This window comes from Pipistrellus hanaki (assembly GCF_964339955.1).
Source record: "Pipistrellus hanaki genome assembly, chromosome: 4".
In the NCBI taxonomy this organism is placed as follows: domain Eukaryota; kingdom Metazoa; phylum Chordata; class Mammalia; order Chiroptera; family Vespertilionidae; genus Pipistrellus; species Pipistrellus hanaki.
Genome location: NC_140506.1, coordinates 28,102,940 through 28,117,634, shown reverse-complemented (window position 1 = coordinate 28,117,634; position 14,695 = coordinate 28,102,940). Strand labels below are relative to the sequence as shown.

The window sequence follows — 14,695 nt, the reverse complement described above, 5'->3', positions numbered from 1 at the left end:
CCGACCACTGGATTAAGGTATTACATATGTGTCCTTATCCCCCCATTGCACCCCGCCCCTTCGCTCATGCCCTCACCCCCTGGAGTCTGTATCCATTGGTTATACTTATATGCATGCATGCATGTCCTTTGGTTGCTCTCTACCTTCCTTCTGAGGTTTGAGCATCTGATTGATGCTTCTCTGTCTTTGGATCTGTTTTTGTTCATCAGTTTATATTGTTCATTATATTCCACAAATGAGTGAGATAATGTGATATTTATCTTTCTCTGACTGGCTTATTTCACTTAGCATAATGTTCTCCAGGTCCATCCATGCTGTTGCAAATGGTAGGAGTTCCTTCCTTTTTACAGCAGCATATGCTCCATTGTGTTGAAGTACCACCGTTTTTTAATCTGCTCATCTGCTGATGGGCTCTTAGGCTGTTTCCAAATCTTAGCTATGGTGAATTGTGCTGCTATGAACATAGGGGTGCATATATTCTAATAATGTATTGCCACTGGAAGCCATCCCTCAAATTTTGTTCCAAAACTCTTTTGCTGAATGTTTTCTAGTCTCGTGATTTCCACCAAGAGGGAGCTCACCCAGCAGATAGCCCATAGGTATTCTCTCGTTAGGCCCCACCTGGGTGGGGCAGCAACCCTGACCATGACGACAAATGCTGTACTCTGGGCAACACAAGGGAACCACCAGAGAGAAGTGCTCCTGTGAAGAGCTGCTGGCAGAGAAGCCGGGGCTCACCATCTGGGGGATGCTCTGGCATGGTCAGCAGCACCTCCTCCCAGCCATGTTTTCTAGTCCTTGTTTCCTACTCCACCTTTTATGTAGATCTGGGAATGTTGGCTGTGAAGGCAACAAAAGATCTTTAAAGCTGTGTCCCTCACTAAGAGGGTCAGAATCACTGAGTGTGGGTTGAGGTCCAGGAGTTAGCATGTCTGACAGCCCCTTAGGTGGTTCTGAGGTAGGCGGTCCACGGATCATGCTGTGATAAACATGCTACATAAGATGATCCATAGATTAAAAGGAATAAAATGTATTTATCATCGTGAAAAAAATTAATGGGCTCATCCTCCCCCTCCGCTACTTGCTCCTTGACCCCTGACTGGTGATAAGCTAGCAGAATCACCGTTACAGTAGTCAACTTGGATCCAGAGATGGAAAATGAGGACCATTACGTGAGCTAATAAGCTTCAATCTTGTTTTCAAAAACACACACATAGGTACATACACACAGAGACACACACATACATATCACATACACACAGAAACACATACATATCACATTTGCACATAAAATTGCATTTCCTGCCCTAGCTAGTTTGGCTCAGTGGATAAAGCATCGGCCTGTGGATTGAAGGGTCCCAAGTTCCATTCTGGCCAAAGGCACATACCTGGGTTGTGGGCTCAATCCCCGGTAGGGGAGTTTGCATCATTGATATTTCTATTTCTCTCAAACTTTTCCTTCCTCTCTGACATAAATATATATTTTTAAAAATTGCATTTCCTTGGTTCGAATGAAGGCAAAATTGATCATGTCATATTGTTGTTGATCAAGATAGTTGTTAAAGAGTTCCACCACCTTGCTTCATCCATTTTAAAATTCATTGTGGCATTTTTTTCTTGAGGGTCAGAACTATGTCTCACATTTCTGGCCTTCTACAGTGCTAAGAACGTAGCCGTGCTCAATAAACACAATCATTAATTCCATGAGAAGCAACCGAGCTTGATTGCCTATGTGTGTGACTTGGGAGCCAGTTGTCTGAATGCCTACTGCACTATCTAAAATGGAAGAAAGTTCAAGCTGTTCATTTTTGCTACATTTTATATATATTACTTAAAGGGGCATATTCACAAGTTAGCAGCCCACTTACAAACATCCATGGAGGAAAAGCAAAATTCCTTTGTACGTGCTTATGTCAACAGGCCTCATATTATTCAAGTTAGAGTTCATCAGTAGAACTGAATATTTAATAAAATTATTAATACACACAGTGGAATAAAACAATTGCTTTCATAAGGGAAATTTTTTTCTTCTTCCTCCTACTTCCTCTACCTGCAGTAGGAAGATGTTTCAATTTGGTACTGAAGCCAAATGAAGAGAAAAGGGGCTTTTTTCCCTTCCTGTGTTAGAGCTTGCTTCCCTGAGCAGAAGGGATTTGCATGCCGTCACACTGAGTCATGAGACCCATGAACAAAAATTGCCAAAACGTGCTTCCAGTTTTACAGCACATGTGAACATTTAGGAAGTGACATTGTCCGCGACTGTTCCAACTTTCTTTTGTATGTTTAAAATTTGCAGAATAAAATGTTGGGGAAAGAAAAGTAAAAGTAGAGATGAAGAGGGACCATTATTTCCTTATCTGGCTTTCAAGCAAGTCAAGATCCTCCAAAACATAGAAAGTATTAAACGTTTGCCAAAAGCCAGCACAGAGTAGGAGAGTCAAAATATTCAGAAGGCAATTAGTATAGATTTGTAAGGCTGTGTATATCTATAAGGCTGCCCATCAGTAGGCTATTATTGTTTCCAGCATAGAAAACAGCAAAAATGACTACACAGGTGAAAAGAAGTCCCACACTCCAAGAAACACGACCCCTGCTTAGTAGTCACATCTGTGTTCTCCCACTCCCCGCTTAGATCAGGGGCCAAGCCATCGATGGGGTCTTTCCAATGGGAACAAAGAGAACAGTCTCTCTCTGGTAGAGAACTGTAAGAATCAGAAGCTCGTCTCTGTCTGTGGCAAACAATTTTAAGATAATAAAGTCATTATGGAGACAAAAAGATAAGAATCGCTCAGAGAACTGAGTGCTATAAGCAGCCCCCGTGTAGAGGTCAGGAAGATGAGGAAAGACAAAGATCTACATCACAGCAACAGGGAAATGCCATTTTCAGGACTCTTGTTTGGGATCGTGGTTATAGCTAACATTTTAAAACCAGAGAGTCCCAGATGTTTAGGTCAAGCCCTGCTCTTTTTCCTGAACTAATGCCTATTTGAAAACCCCACTTGGGTGTCTTAGAGGCATCTCAGCTTTGATAGGGTCAAAACTGAACTCTGAATCTTCCTCCAAACAGTTGTTCCCTGCCGTTGCCTCCATTTCAGTTGCTAGCCGTTTCTTCCTTCCAGTTGCTCAAGTTTAAAATGTTGGAGTCTTTAATGCCTCTCTTTCTCACATGCTACACATAACATCAAGAAATGCCTCAACCTGGCTGGGGCAGACTCTAATCACGTGTCACCATCTCCACCGACCCCACAGGATCCACGTTCCTTTGTTTCTTGCCCAGATTACCCCAATAGTCTCCATGCTTCCCTCTTGCCCTTGCAACCAACCAGCAGCCAGCAAATGGTTTCTCGTCTCTATTACAAGTCAGATCATGACTCTCCTATTTTGGATCCTTCAAATACAGAAGAATAAATTCCCTATAGGAATAAAAGAGTAATTTTTTATCTAATTGAACTCCCCTCCTCTACTTACCTCCTACTTCATCCTCCTCCCACCCCATTCTGCCCCAGCTGTAGTCTCTTTTCTTGCTGATTTGAGTGTAAGTGCAAAGACACCCAATCTTGGAGTCTTCCCACTTGTTCCTTCTGCCTCAAACACACATCTCCCAGAGAGCAGCATGGCCAGCTCCCTCTTCAGGCATCAATCTGTTCAAATTTCATAGAGGAATCCTCCCAGGTCCCTACAATAGCACCCCTCCCCCTGCTTGTCCCTGTATTATTTATGGATGCTCTCCTCTCACTTAGAATGCCTTTTCCGCTCCATGAGAATAGGCATTTTGTCCATGTGGTAGGCACACGAAAATATGCTGCACAACCATTCAGCACCCTTTCAATATTCTCACATTTCAACCTATCTTACCGACATTGGCTTAAACTGGTCCTCATACTGGTATAAAGCCATTCACCTTAAATTTTACCTCAGTCACATTTCTTTTTTCTTTTAATTTTATTGATTTTTTACAGAGAGGAAGCGAGAGGGACAGAGTTAGAAATATCGATGAGAGAGAATCATGGATCAGCTGTCTCTTGCACACCCCCTCCTGGGGATGTGCCCGCAAACAAGGTACATGCCCTTGACCGGAATCGAACCCGGGACCTTTCAGTCCTCAGGCCGACGCTCTATCCATTGAGCCAAACCGGTTTCGGCACATTTCTTAATGTATCTGATTACTTAATGCTTCTCTCTACATTTTCCTGTCTTTTCACATTTAACCCCTGAAACAGCTGCCATTTAATTTTTTCCCAGTTCTCCTTTGCTACTGTATCATATTATAATATTGACTACAGTACCTTGAGTTAAAAAGTCATGAAACATTCATTACCACCCTGAAACTATGGCTTCTCAAATGAAATCCCAAATCAAGAGCAGTAAAATGCAGAATTCTACAGGCCAGTCCCCAATTAGGAATCCTTTCTTGCCTTTGAAATTATCCAAGTTTGTTGCTCTTTCTTGTTCAAATTTTAACATCTCAGAATTTTTTTCTAGCACTGGTCCATTGGAAGATAAGAAAACATGACACATCTAATAAGTTTATGTACTTGACCACAGTCATAACCGAAAAGCAGATCTCGATAGTGTAAACATGTGGGTTAAAATGGGGACAGACAGGATAGCAATGAGTTCACTTGTCTGTTATCCTTGGTCTCGTCTATTCTAAAAGTCCACAATGACTAAGACCTCCCTGCAAAGACAGCCAATAGACACAGACTAATTTCCCATCAGGGGAGAGAGATCTCCAACTCTTGGCTACTACAAGTCACCTTGTTCTTCCTTTGATGCCACTCTTCCAGACTTTTTAGCAGTCACTTCATTATGAACGTGTCCCAGTGGTTTCAATGGACCCACATGAATTTATATTTATATTTAGGCAGCACTGACTTTCAAAAAAAAAAAAAAAAAAGAATAAACTTGCAGAAAGAATCAATCCTCATACCATTTTATGGGATTTTAAATATATTTTATTGATTTTTTACAGAGAGGAGGAGAGAGGGATAGAGAGCTAGAAACATTGATGAGAGAGAAACATCGACCAGCTGCCTCTTGCACACCCCCTACCAAGGATGTGCCCGCAACCAATGTACATGCCCTTGACCGGAATCGAACCTGGGACCTTTCAGTCCGCAGACCGACGCTCTACCACTGAGCCAAACCGGTTTCAGCCATTTTATGGGATTTTAAAATGTCATCATGGATTTATTTAAACTTTTATCTATTGACTTAACCTCTTGACATCTGGAATCTGCTGTTAAGACTGGATGTCAAAGATAATTAAAAAAAAAAAACAAAACAAAAAACTTCAAGGGCTTAAATATTCTGAAAAGTGTAGCTTTAAAAAAATTTTTTTCAATGTTACTTCTGTGTTTCTATCTACCAGAACTAAAAGGAGGGTATGAAAGAGATAGTTGCACATCCATGTTCATAACAGCACTATTCACATTAGCAAGAGTGAAAGGAACCAAATGTCTGAAGGATCACTAGATAAATGAAATGGAGTACTGTATGTCTTTAAAAAAGGAAATCCTGTCACATGCTACAAGATGGATGAACTTATGAGGACATATGATAAGTGAAATAAGTCAGTCACAAAAGGTCAAATACTGTGACTTTTATGAGGTCTTGAAAGTAATTTATAGAAAAAATTTAAGCTAAATGCATAGAAATAGACTTTGGGGAAAGACAAAAAGGGCAGTTGTTTACTGGGTATTGAGTTTAGTTCTGCAAGATGAGCAAGTTTTGGAGCTATTGTTTCACAGCAATGTAAATATACTTAACACTACTGAAATGTATACTTAAAATTGTAAATCTATGGTGTTTTTATCACACACAAAGTAAAACACATTTGCATTGCTTGCACACACATTTTTCAATGAAGATGGGGCAGGACATATGCTTATAGTATATATACAGTATTTGTCCTTATAATGCAACTAGAGGCCTGGTGCACGAAATTAGCACATGGGGGAGGAGGGTCCTTCAGCCCGGCCTGCATCCCACTTGCAATCCGGAACCACTGGTTCGCCTGCCTGCCTGATCACCCCTAACCACTTATTTGCCTGCCTGCCTGCCTGCCCGCCCCTAACCACCTCTGCCTTCCTTATTGCCCCTGACTGCCTCTGCCTTGGGCCCTGCTGCCATGGCTTCATCCAGAAGGTTGTTCAGCTACCGGGTCAAATTTGCATATTGCTCTTTTATTATTATAGATTTCCTTTTAAACCATACACCAAAAAACCTTCCATAAACTCAGCATTTATTAACTATATCAAGTACTGAATATCCTAAATTATAGTTTATTAATTAGGGAGAAATGACCAAGTATACAGAGTGAAGAGAAATGGGCTATTCTATCTTATAGTTTATCTTTGTATCTGATTTATGTCTGTCTTGTTCATTAAGCAGACAGTAAGCTCCAGCGTTTGGTTTTGTTTGTTCACCATTGTATCTCCAGGGACCGGTACATAAGTATTTATTAGGTAAGTGAATCTTTAAGATGTAGTAAAATCCAGGTCTATAATCACCAAGTTCAAGTGCAATAAGAGATACACCATAAAAGAGGCAGAATCAACTTTCAAAAAACTAATTTTAATCAAAACAAAAATTGTTGATCATTAACAAGTTTATAAAACAGTGATTTAGTTACATAAATAAATTGATATCAGTGTATCAAATCTTAATTACTTTCAACTTCATGAGCATGTTTACATGGGTGATGAAGTACAACCTTTTTTTTTTCTTTTTACCTATTATAATAAATAAAATGGAGCGCATGAAATAGTTCTTCTAAACAAAAATACCTACAAACATACCTCTAGCATGTTCTCTAATGAAGGGAACAAGAGACACTGGACAACTTTTGCACCAAAACATAAAAATTGCTTTAAAAAGCACAAGGTTACAGAACCATCAGCTAAAGTAAAGACACTATACTGTAACCAAAGTTGGTATTCCATAATATTATGAACAGTTTGGTAGTTAGATCTCCAGTTTGGTTATTTTAAAGCATTAAGACAAGGCAAGATAGAAGGCTGCTTTTGTTTTTGAGTAATTCTAGAGAAAATAAAATATATCTTAAAAAAAAAAGAAAGAAAACCAAAAAGTAGAACAGTCCTACCTACACAACTTTCTGTCCTGCACAAAGTCAAAATACCTATGCAGAAGAGACATATAATATATATAATGTTATTTGTGCACAAAGGTTAGCTTATTAGCTCACTGCAAAGGCGTTATGTATCGTAAGTCAATTGTTCTGGAAAACATTTTGCGTTTGTGTCCAAAGGATATTTAAGTTTCGTAGGCTAGGAGGCACGAACCCCAGTTCTGGCATACTGTATATTCTTAATGCTAAGGCTTGCTGCTCTGGCTGTGTATTTGTTGTCTCTCTTTATTCTAGTGCCTGTTACAAGCATGTGTGGTGTAGTGGTTGGTGTTGGTGTTGGTGGTGTGTGTGGGTGTGTGTGTGTGTCTGGTGTCTGTATCTACATATATATGTATACATAAGCTGTATAAATATATATATACATATATAATTTCTCCCAATAGATCTCAGTCCAACCATGCAATCCAAAAGGTGGCTCTGCATAGATGCCCAGCATGAAGTTCACCGCCTGAGCCAACCCTGAAGCAAGGCGCACTTTTAGTCCCTCTGGTAGGTTTTCTCTCAGTTTTTTTGTTTTTGTTTAAAACCAAGCTACTGCAGCTTCAAGTATTTTGCATTACATAGAATATTTTTTATAAATTAGTTAATGTTATATTTTCAATATTCAGACATATACTATAATATATATACAGTACAATAAATGCTCTCATTCTTTTTTAATTTTTTTGATAAATCCCTGAGAATGTATGTTGACAGTCGCTAAGTTTCCACATGCACAAGCATCGTGTGCCATGCTTCTGGACGAACAGCACTGCAAAGCCACGCGGGTCAGCCTTCAACTGCTAGTATTTCATTTTGTTGGTTTGTTTAAATATGCTGAAAATGTAAAGATGAGTTACAAAGGAGTAAAGCTGAATCCATTCGAGGTACTTATCACAGGATGGAGGTGTTCTGTTTGGTTTTTAAAGCCATTTCAATTATTTTTTTTTTTTTGAGGCTGTGAACGTATACAGAAAACAGGAGAGCTATGTGGACTTTTGCCACTTGACAACATATACTCAGTGTAAACCAAATCTTTTTAACGTCTCTCTCATACAAAAAAAAAAAAAAAAAAAAAAAGAATTAAAAAATATAATAAAAGTAAAGAAGAGAAAGGGGAAAAAAAATTAAAAACACACAAACTTTCACAACATGACAATTTAGTCTGCAAACGCAATAGAACTATACACATATAATACCGGTGTGGCTCTGTTCTTTAAGTTAAAAAGGATACAAAGGCAGGCTCAAGTAAAAACAAACCATCCCTCCCACCCCCACCCCCACCCCATTCATACAAGTTCTATCAACCAAACCTCTCCCGAACCAACATCATCAGTTTCTTTTTGCCTTTGTAGATTTGTTTCAGGTTGTCGATAAACTGCGTAAACTGAATGTGTCCGTCATGTGCCATCAGGAAGGTCTCTCGGGCCTTGCTGAGAAACTCTATAAACTCACTATAGTGCCGAGGACTGATGTGGGTGAGTCGCGAGTGCGTTGTGTTGATGTAGGCCCCGATCGTGGCATCCAGGAGCTGCCTCAAGGGGGCTTTGTCCAGTGACATGAGCTTACCAGAGTTCCTCCTCCCATGAAGTCCCACCATGCCAGGGGTGGTCAGAGTGCACCTGCGCAAAATGTCTGACAGTACCGTTGCACACTTGACACTCTTGACCACCAGAGGTATTATCGCCGCGAGCTCGTTTTTGCCGAGGGAGTGGCTGAGCGCACAGGCCCACAAAACGTCATTAATGGCAGGGTGCGTGTCCTGATTGTAGCTCAGGTTGAGATGGGTCATGGCCAGGGTGGCCAGCTTGTAGGCCCTCATGGGGTACCCGCGGTGCTCCATGTACCGTGCTATCGTGAAGAGCTGGGTATAGCTCATGCCGGTTGTAGCAGCATCGAGAACAATTTGGTACGCCGTCTCAAAAGCTATGTGATCCTTTTCACACAGGGTGAGCGCAGAGAGGGCGCAGTTCTGAGGGTCCTTCATGGCACACTGCAACGCGAGTGTCCGGGCACTGCCGGCCAGCTTCTCCTGCTGATGGCAGTCCAGGTGGAGGCGGACAATGGTGCTGTTGGACATTACGGTGGTTGCAACTATACTTGTGGCCTCAGTGGGAGTAAAAAGCGTAAACCAGCTCTGCATGATGCTGTCCAGGGCATAAACACCTGCAAGGAACACAGAGAAGCCTTATCACTGACAAGGATGCTGCCTAGGGGTCTGGCCTTATTTTCACTTTATAATCAATGCTTACATTGTTAACCATCACCAGACATGAGCGAGGCCAGAAAACCCTATAAGGTAATGTGCCTGGGAGCAACCTTTTAGAATAAGGTTATTATGGATTGTTATTCAGTGAAGTGCCTGAAAGGAACATGAACTTCCTGTAATACAGAACTAATCCTCTCGGTAGCTGGTATTTGCACTGTGCTGCTTGCCATTTCACACAATGGCTCTTTGCTAACGAGTTCCAGTTCACTGGGGCCTCCTGCCAGATACCCACTACAGAATCTGTAGTTTTTCCTCAGGAAAACCACAACCCCCAATAAAATAGGTAGTTTTTACGTGGTGTGCATGTGTATTTGTGTGTAAGTTTAAAATACACACGGCATAAAATGATTAAGACACACAAAGCAGAAAAATATGACCCATAATCAAGAGAAAAACTTCAACAGAAGCAGACCTACAGATGACTCAGATGTTGGAAATGGCTGCCAAGCACTTAAAAATAACCCAACATGCCTCACCTGTGGAAAAGTCCTAAATGTGAATGTTTAAAGAGAAAGTACTAAATTGCAGAGAAAAATTAGACATTTATCTTAGTGCAGAGGAAGGGGAATTGTATGGCAGTTCTTAAGCATCACATCAATAATCTAAACATAATTTTTATGTTGAGACCAATTTACCTTTTCCCACAATAACAAACCATCACGAATTAATAAAAGAATAACAACAAGAATGACTTTACAGTATCTGCTGTGTCAGTATCTAAATACTGAGGTGGTAGTGTCCTCTCAGCAAGAGGTATGTGTCCTTTTCTGATGCAAACAGGAAGAAAGAAAGACAGTTGAACCAACATATATTTTCAACAGACACCATTTTGTTGGTGTTGGCACTTCTGCTGGGAATATAGTTTTTTCAGCAATGACTGACTGCTGCAGAGGGGAAGCAGGTAGCTAAAAGGTCTCACAAATTGCAGCTTGTGGATCTTCTTAGGCCTAGCTACAATATCTCACACATCTGAGAGTTCACCTGAACCATACCCAGTGGTCATTTCTCACTGTGCACCATGACAAGTCCTGAGATGATGAAGAAAACACTCTGTATCATTTTTACTAAATGGACTGAAGCTCTAATCCAGTCAAGTTAGTTTCAGAGGTGAGCTCCAATCCACCAAGGATTCACGCTGGAATCCTTATATATGAAATTGTAAACCCGATTACCACAAAAAGTTACTAAAAGCAACTTAATAGTGACAGACCAACTGGATAAAATGTGTTTCCTCACTGACCTTTTCCATTTTAGTGAGTTTGGAACCCACATACTTGACAGTTTGGAAGAGGGGCAATGCTAGTATGTACAACTGAAGGTTGGAGGGAAGGGAGCCCCTGGTGGTTGCTGGAGCGGCAGGAGCCTTGGAAAAGTCAAGGTGAAAGAGGGAAGAAGTTCTTATACCTGTGACTGAGGAGTTAAATCTAACAGGAGGGATCTGGAGAAGCTCCTCCTCCAGAGTTTACCTACCCACTTCAGTAGCACATGTTACCAGCCACCTGACCATCTCCCGCCGTCGCCAATTTAAGGTTGACAGTGTCATTCGCATAACCTATAAAGAGAGATAGGAAAACAAAATGTTCTGGAAGATTATCCCAAGTCAGTGGAAATATAAAACAATTAATTCCAAGGTGTAACTACAAGGCACTCCCCCTGTTAGCAGGAGGATGGAGAGCCATATTTAGAGCAAGCTCTGCATATGAACTTGTCCATGGCTCTCCCAACCTCATCCCAGCCAGAGAGGCAGGAGGTCTATACTCTTATCCTGGTGGGTCGAATGACCAGAAGCGGCATCCAGGGCAAGTCACTCAATCTCTTTTCTCATCTGCAAAATAAGAGGCCTGGGCTGAAGCATTAAACACAGCCCAGGCCTCATCTCCTCCCCAGATTTAATATTCCCTGGTTTTAGATTTCTGAGGCTCCCCTGAAGTAATTCTGATTACAAACTCTCAGATGGCAGAGGTATTTTAGTCATTATTTCAGTCTCTGGTTCTCTTGTCTGGCAAGTATGAAGATAACCTTAGGTCCATGGAAAGAAATCATCTTTGGCATCATTAGTGATCTGATTTTGTTTTCACTTTCTAATAAGTGACTCCAAGTTAAAATATCCCTTTGTTACTATATATTTTCCCCATTTTTTAAGATTTATAAAATCTAGGCACGTAATCTCCTAAAGCCTTAGAAAGGCCCTGTGGGATTTCTTCCTGTTTTCTACAAGGAATGAGGCAGGGAGCAAAATCTCAGTAATCTGCCATTTATTCCCCAAATCTGCCAGGATTCCAAATACCTAGAAAACTTGCATTAATATGTGTGTGTTTTTCTGCATCATACCTTTAAGAAATAAGCCAGATAACCAGAATTTATTTTTATAAGGAAACTTTTAAAATGTCATTTTATTGTTTAAATGCAATCAATCTCCTATAACCTCTGCTCGTACAGTACTATATATGGCAACTGCATTTTCTTGTAATATAATTCTTTAAACTTTATTCATTACTGTAAGGAGAATCCTAACCAGAAAATCAAATTAGTCATCTAATCAGGGCATTCCATTCCCCATACTTTAGGTAACTAGAGGATAAAATTTTATTTCACTGCTTTTCAAGGAGGGGTCAAACAAACAAACAAACAAACAAACAAAACTCCACACCAATGTATACAGAGATTTCCCAAGAAAAGTAGAAATATAAACTTTACAGTTCCGGGTTTATACAGTAATCTTTTCAGAAACTATAAAAAAGCAAACATCCATTGGCATAACTGAGTGAAAATGTCTTGGGTAATATGTCTAAGCAGCTTGCTGAACGCTGAAACTGGACCCTGGCCTCACCACTCCTAATTTCTCAGGGCTATAAAAAAAGAGTGCCTTGGCTGGTTGCTCAGTGGTTAGAGTGTCAGCCTGTGGCCCAAAGGTCTGATTCCTGGTCAAGGACACATACCTTGACTGCAGGTTCAACCAGTTGGTATCTCTCTTTCACATCAACACTTGTCTCTCTCTCTCTCTCTCTCTCTCTCTCTCTCTCTCTCCTCTCTTTCTTTCTCTCCCCCCCCCCCCCTCTCTCTCTCCCCCTCTAACCTCCTCCTTTCCACTTTCTCTAAAAATCATGGAAAAAATAGCCTCCCCCTCTTTGGATGAGGATTAAATAAATAAATAAATAAAGAGCTAGAACTACCCATCTATTATGAAAATGCAGACATCAATAAAAATTCATACTTCCTCTAAAAATTTACCCCTAACAATTGAATCTTTATTATACATGATAGCTTTATTTAAGTCTCTAATGAACAATAATTCTTCCCCATTCATTAAAGGAGAAAAGGTGCCGTTAAGGCTATAATTAAGAAAATGATTTTTTTATTTGAAAGAAACATATCAAATCAGGCTTCTGAATGTCAATGCAGCCCCCCTGCATCTCAGGCAGTACCTGGTTCAGGGGAAATGACCTCAGCTCTGAAGCACAGTGCTCTCCCGAAAGTCTAACAGACTTGTGCACCCAACTCATTTACCTGCACTAAAAAAATCCAAGTAAGCAAACAGAAACAACCTCAAGATGCTGTCTTTATTTAGCAGTCGTTGGTATCCCAGGAAAGACCATTAGTCACATACCTGCAGGCCCAGCTCCAGAGACACTTTCAAAAGAGTGATGTCTGGCAAAGTGTCCATGAGAGTTGCTATTTTAAATGCATCCTGGGCAAGCTTGAAGATGTGGGATGAGGAGTGAATGTTTTTCTGGATGGATTCTAATACTGTTTCCAGCCTCCGAACATCGCCTGCAATGAACAAGGAAAAGCCAAACCAAACCAAATCAAAGCAAAGCAAAATAAAAACAACAACAAAATCATACCAAACACACACATACAAAGGGAAGTAAAAAGGAAACAAAATAAACATAAAGCACAAGTTAATTTCCCTGAAATGTTCACAGATGGCACAGATGTTTTAAGTTAAGTTACTGCCATGTCAATGACTCTCAGCTTCACCCAAAAGAAACACTGAGACAAACTCTCAATGACTAAAAACACATGTGACCCAGGACCAACACGAGATAACAATTAGCTCTCCTAGTTCCTACTTATATATATGTTTGGTGAATATCTCAGGGAGAGAAGAAATGTAACTGAACTTTTCAATCTTCTTCTGAATCTCAACCATCACACGCACAGCATGGCAACTAAACCTACACTTTGCCAGCAACAGGTTTAATGATGCAGTTAAATGAGGAAAATGCCAGGCTCAAATGAGCAACACCTATTTTCCCCATAAGCTAACACTAATGAAAAGTGTCCCCTCAACCCAACATTAGCCCCACTACTAAGAATCTGATAGCAAACATGACCCTTAAACAAAAAGGCAAACCATCAAAATAATCATGAGGCCTCAGGACAATCCCATACCTTTGGCTGCAGTTAGCATGGTGGATGCCAGCTCACACTGCTGGGATTCTATGTGGCTTAAAGTGAACCAACGAGGGTATCGGTTGGGAACAACTGACGCAATGTGGTGTGGGCGGGTGAGGTCTCCTGCTGGAGCAGCAGATTCCAATACTAGTAACCTGTAACAAGAAGAGACAGGGTAGGTGGCTGCTGGTTATCATTTATCTATCACCTTTGCCACGGGGATTAGCCTACAGCCCGAGGAGTGGGTAGGTGCTGGGAGAACCGGTCAGTCCTTGTGCAGGAGGAGCTGGTACAGCTACACTCTGCTGTCTGGATGCCAAAGTCATCTTGTTAATTACTCATTATCTAAACCTAAGAGATTTCCTTTCTTTAACATCATTCAGAAAATTGCACAATTCAAAAAAATTAAGTTATGTAATAATGAAGTATGAAACTCAGTCTTGACGTTTACCTACTTTAAAGTTTTTGAATCTTACCACTCATTAAAAAATAGAAATCAAGAGAAAACTAACAGTGAAGTGGATATTAAGACATAGATTACAACAGTCAGGGATTGGTGGATAACCGAGATGTATATGCTTAACTTACTAAAACACAACATAAAAGGGGAAGTAAAAAAACAAAAACAAAAAAACCCCTCCCTGTCCATTACTCATACTTTCTAAAAAATAAGTTCCTTATTCCTTCAGGTATTTATAGTTAGAATATCATAAATAGCAGAAGATGATGAATGCATATTATCCAAATATTTGTCCTTAACAGTCTCATATAAATTCTGTGTATTTCCCACTTCAATCAATCTTAAATATGTTGAAAAATAAAGAATAATTATTAAAAACAAAGCACATTCTTAGTGATCATCTCCAAACATAACTGCCAAAGAGATTAGTATAGTACCT

General features: G+C 40.3%; 1 protein-coding gene across 1 annotated transcript in view; it reads right to left on the bottom strand.

The window, feature by feature from the left end:
• Nucleotides 1–6,557: 6,557 nt before the first annotated feature.
• ZSWIM6 (zinc finger SWIM-type containing 6) overlaps nt 6,558–14,695 on the bottom strand; it is a 164,237-nt gene continuing 156,099 nt past the window's right edge. Inside the window, exons 11-14 of the mRNA XM_084880590.1 lie at nt 13,794–13,951; nt 13,006–13,169; nt 10,869–10,950; nt 6,558–9,295 (exon numbers count right to left, since the gene is read on the bottom strand). Of these exons, the coding sequence (XP_084736716.1) occupies nt 8,433–9,295; nt 10,869–10,950; nt 13,006–13,169; nt 13,794–13,951 (1,267 nt within the window). The 3' untranslated portion in view covers nt 6,558–8,432. The remainder of the gene's footprint in view (nt 9,296–10,868; nt 10,951–13,005; nt 13,170–13,793; nt 13,952–14,695) is intronic.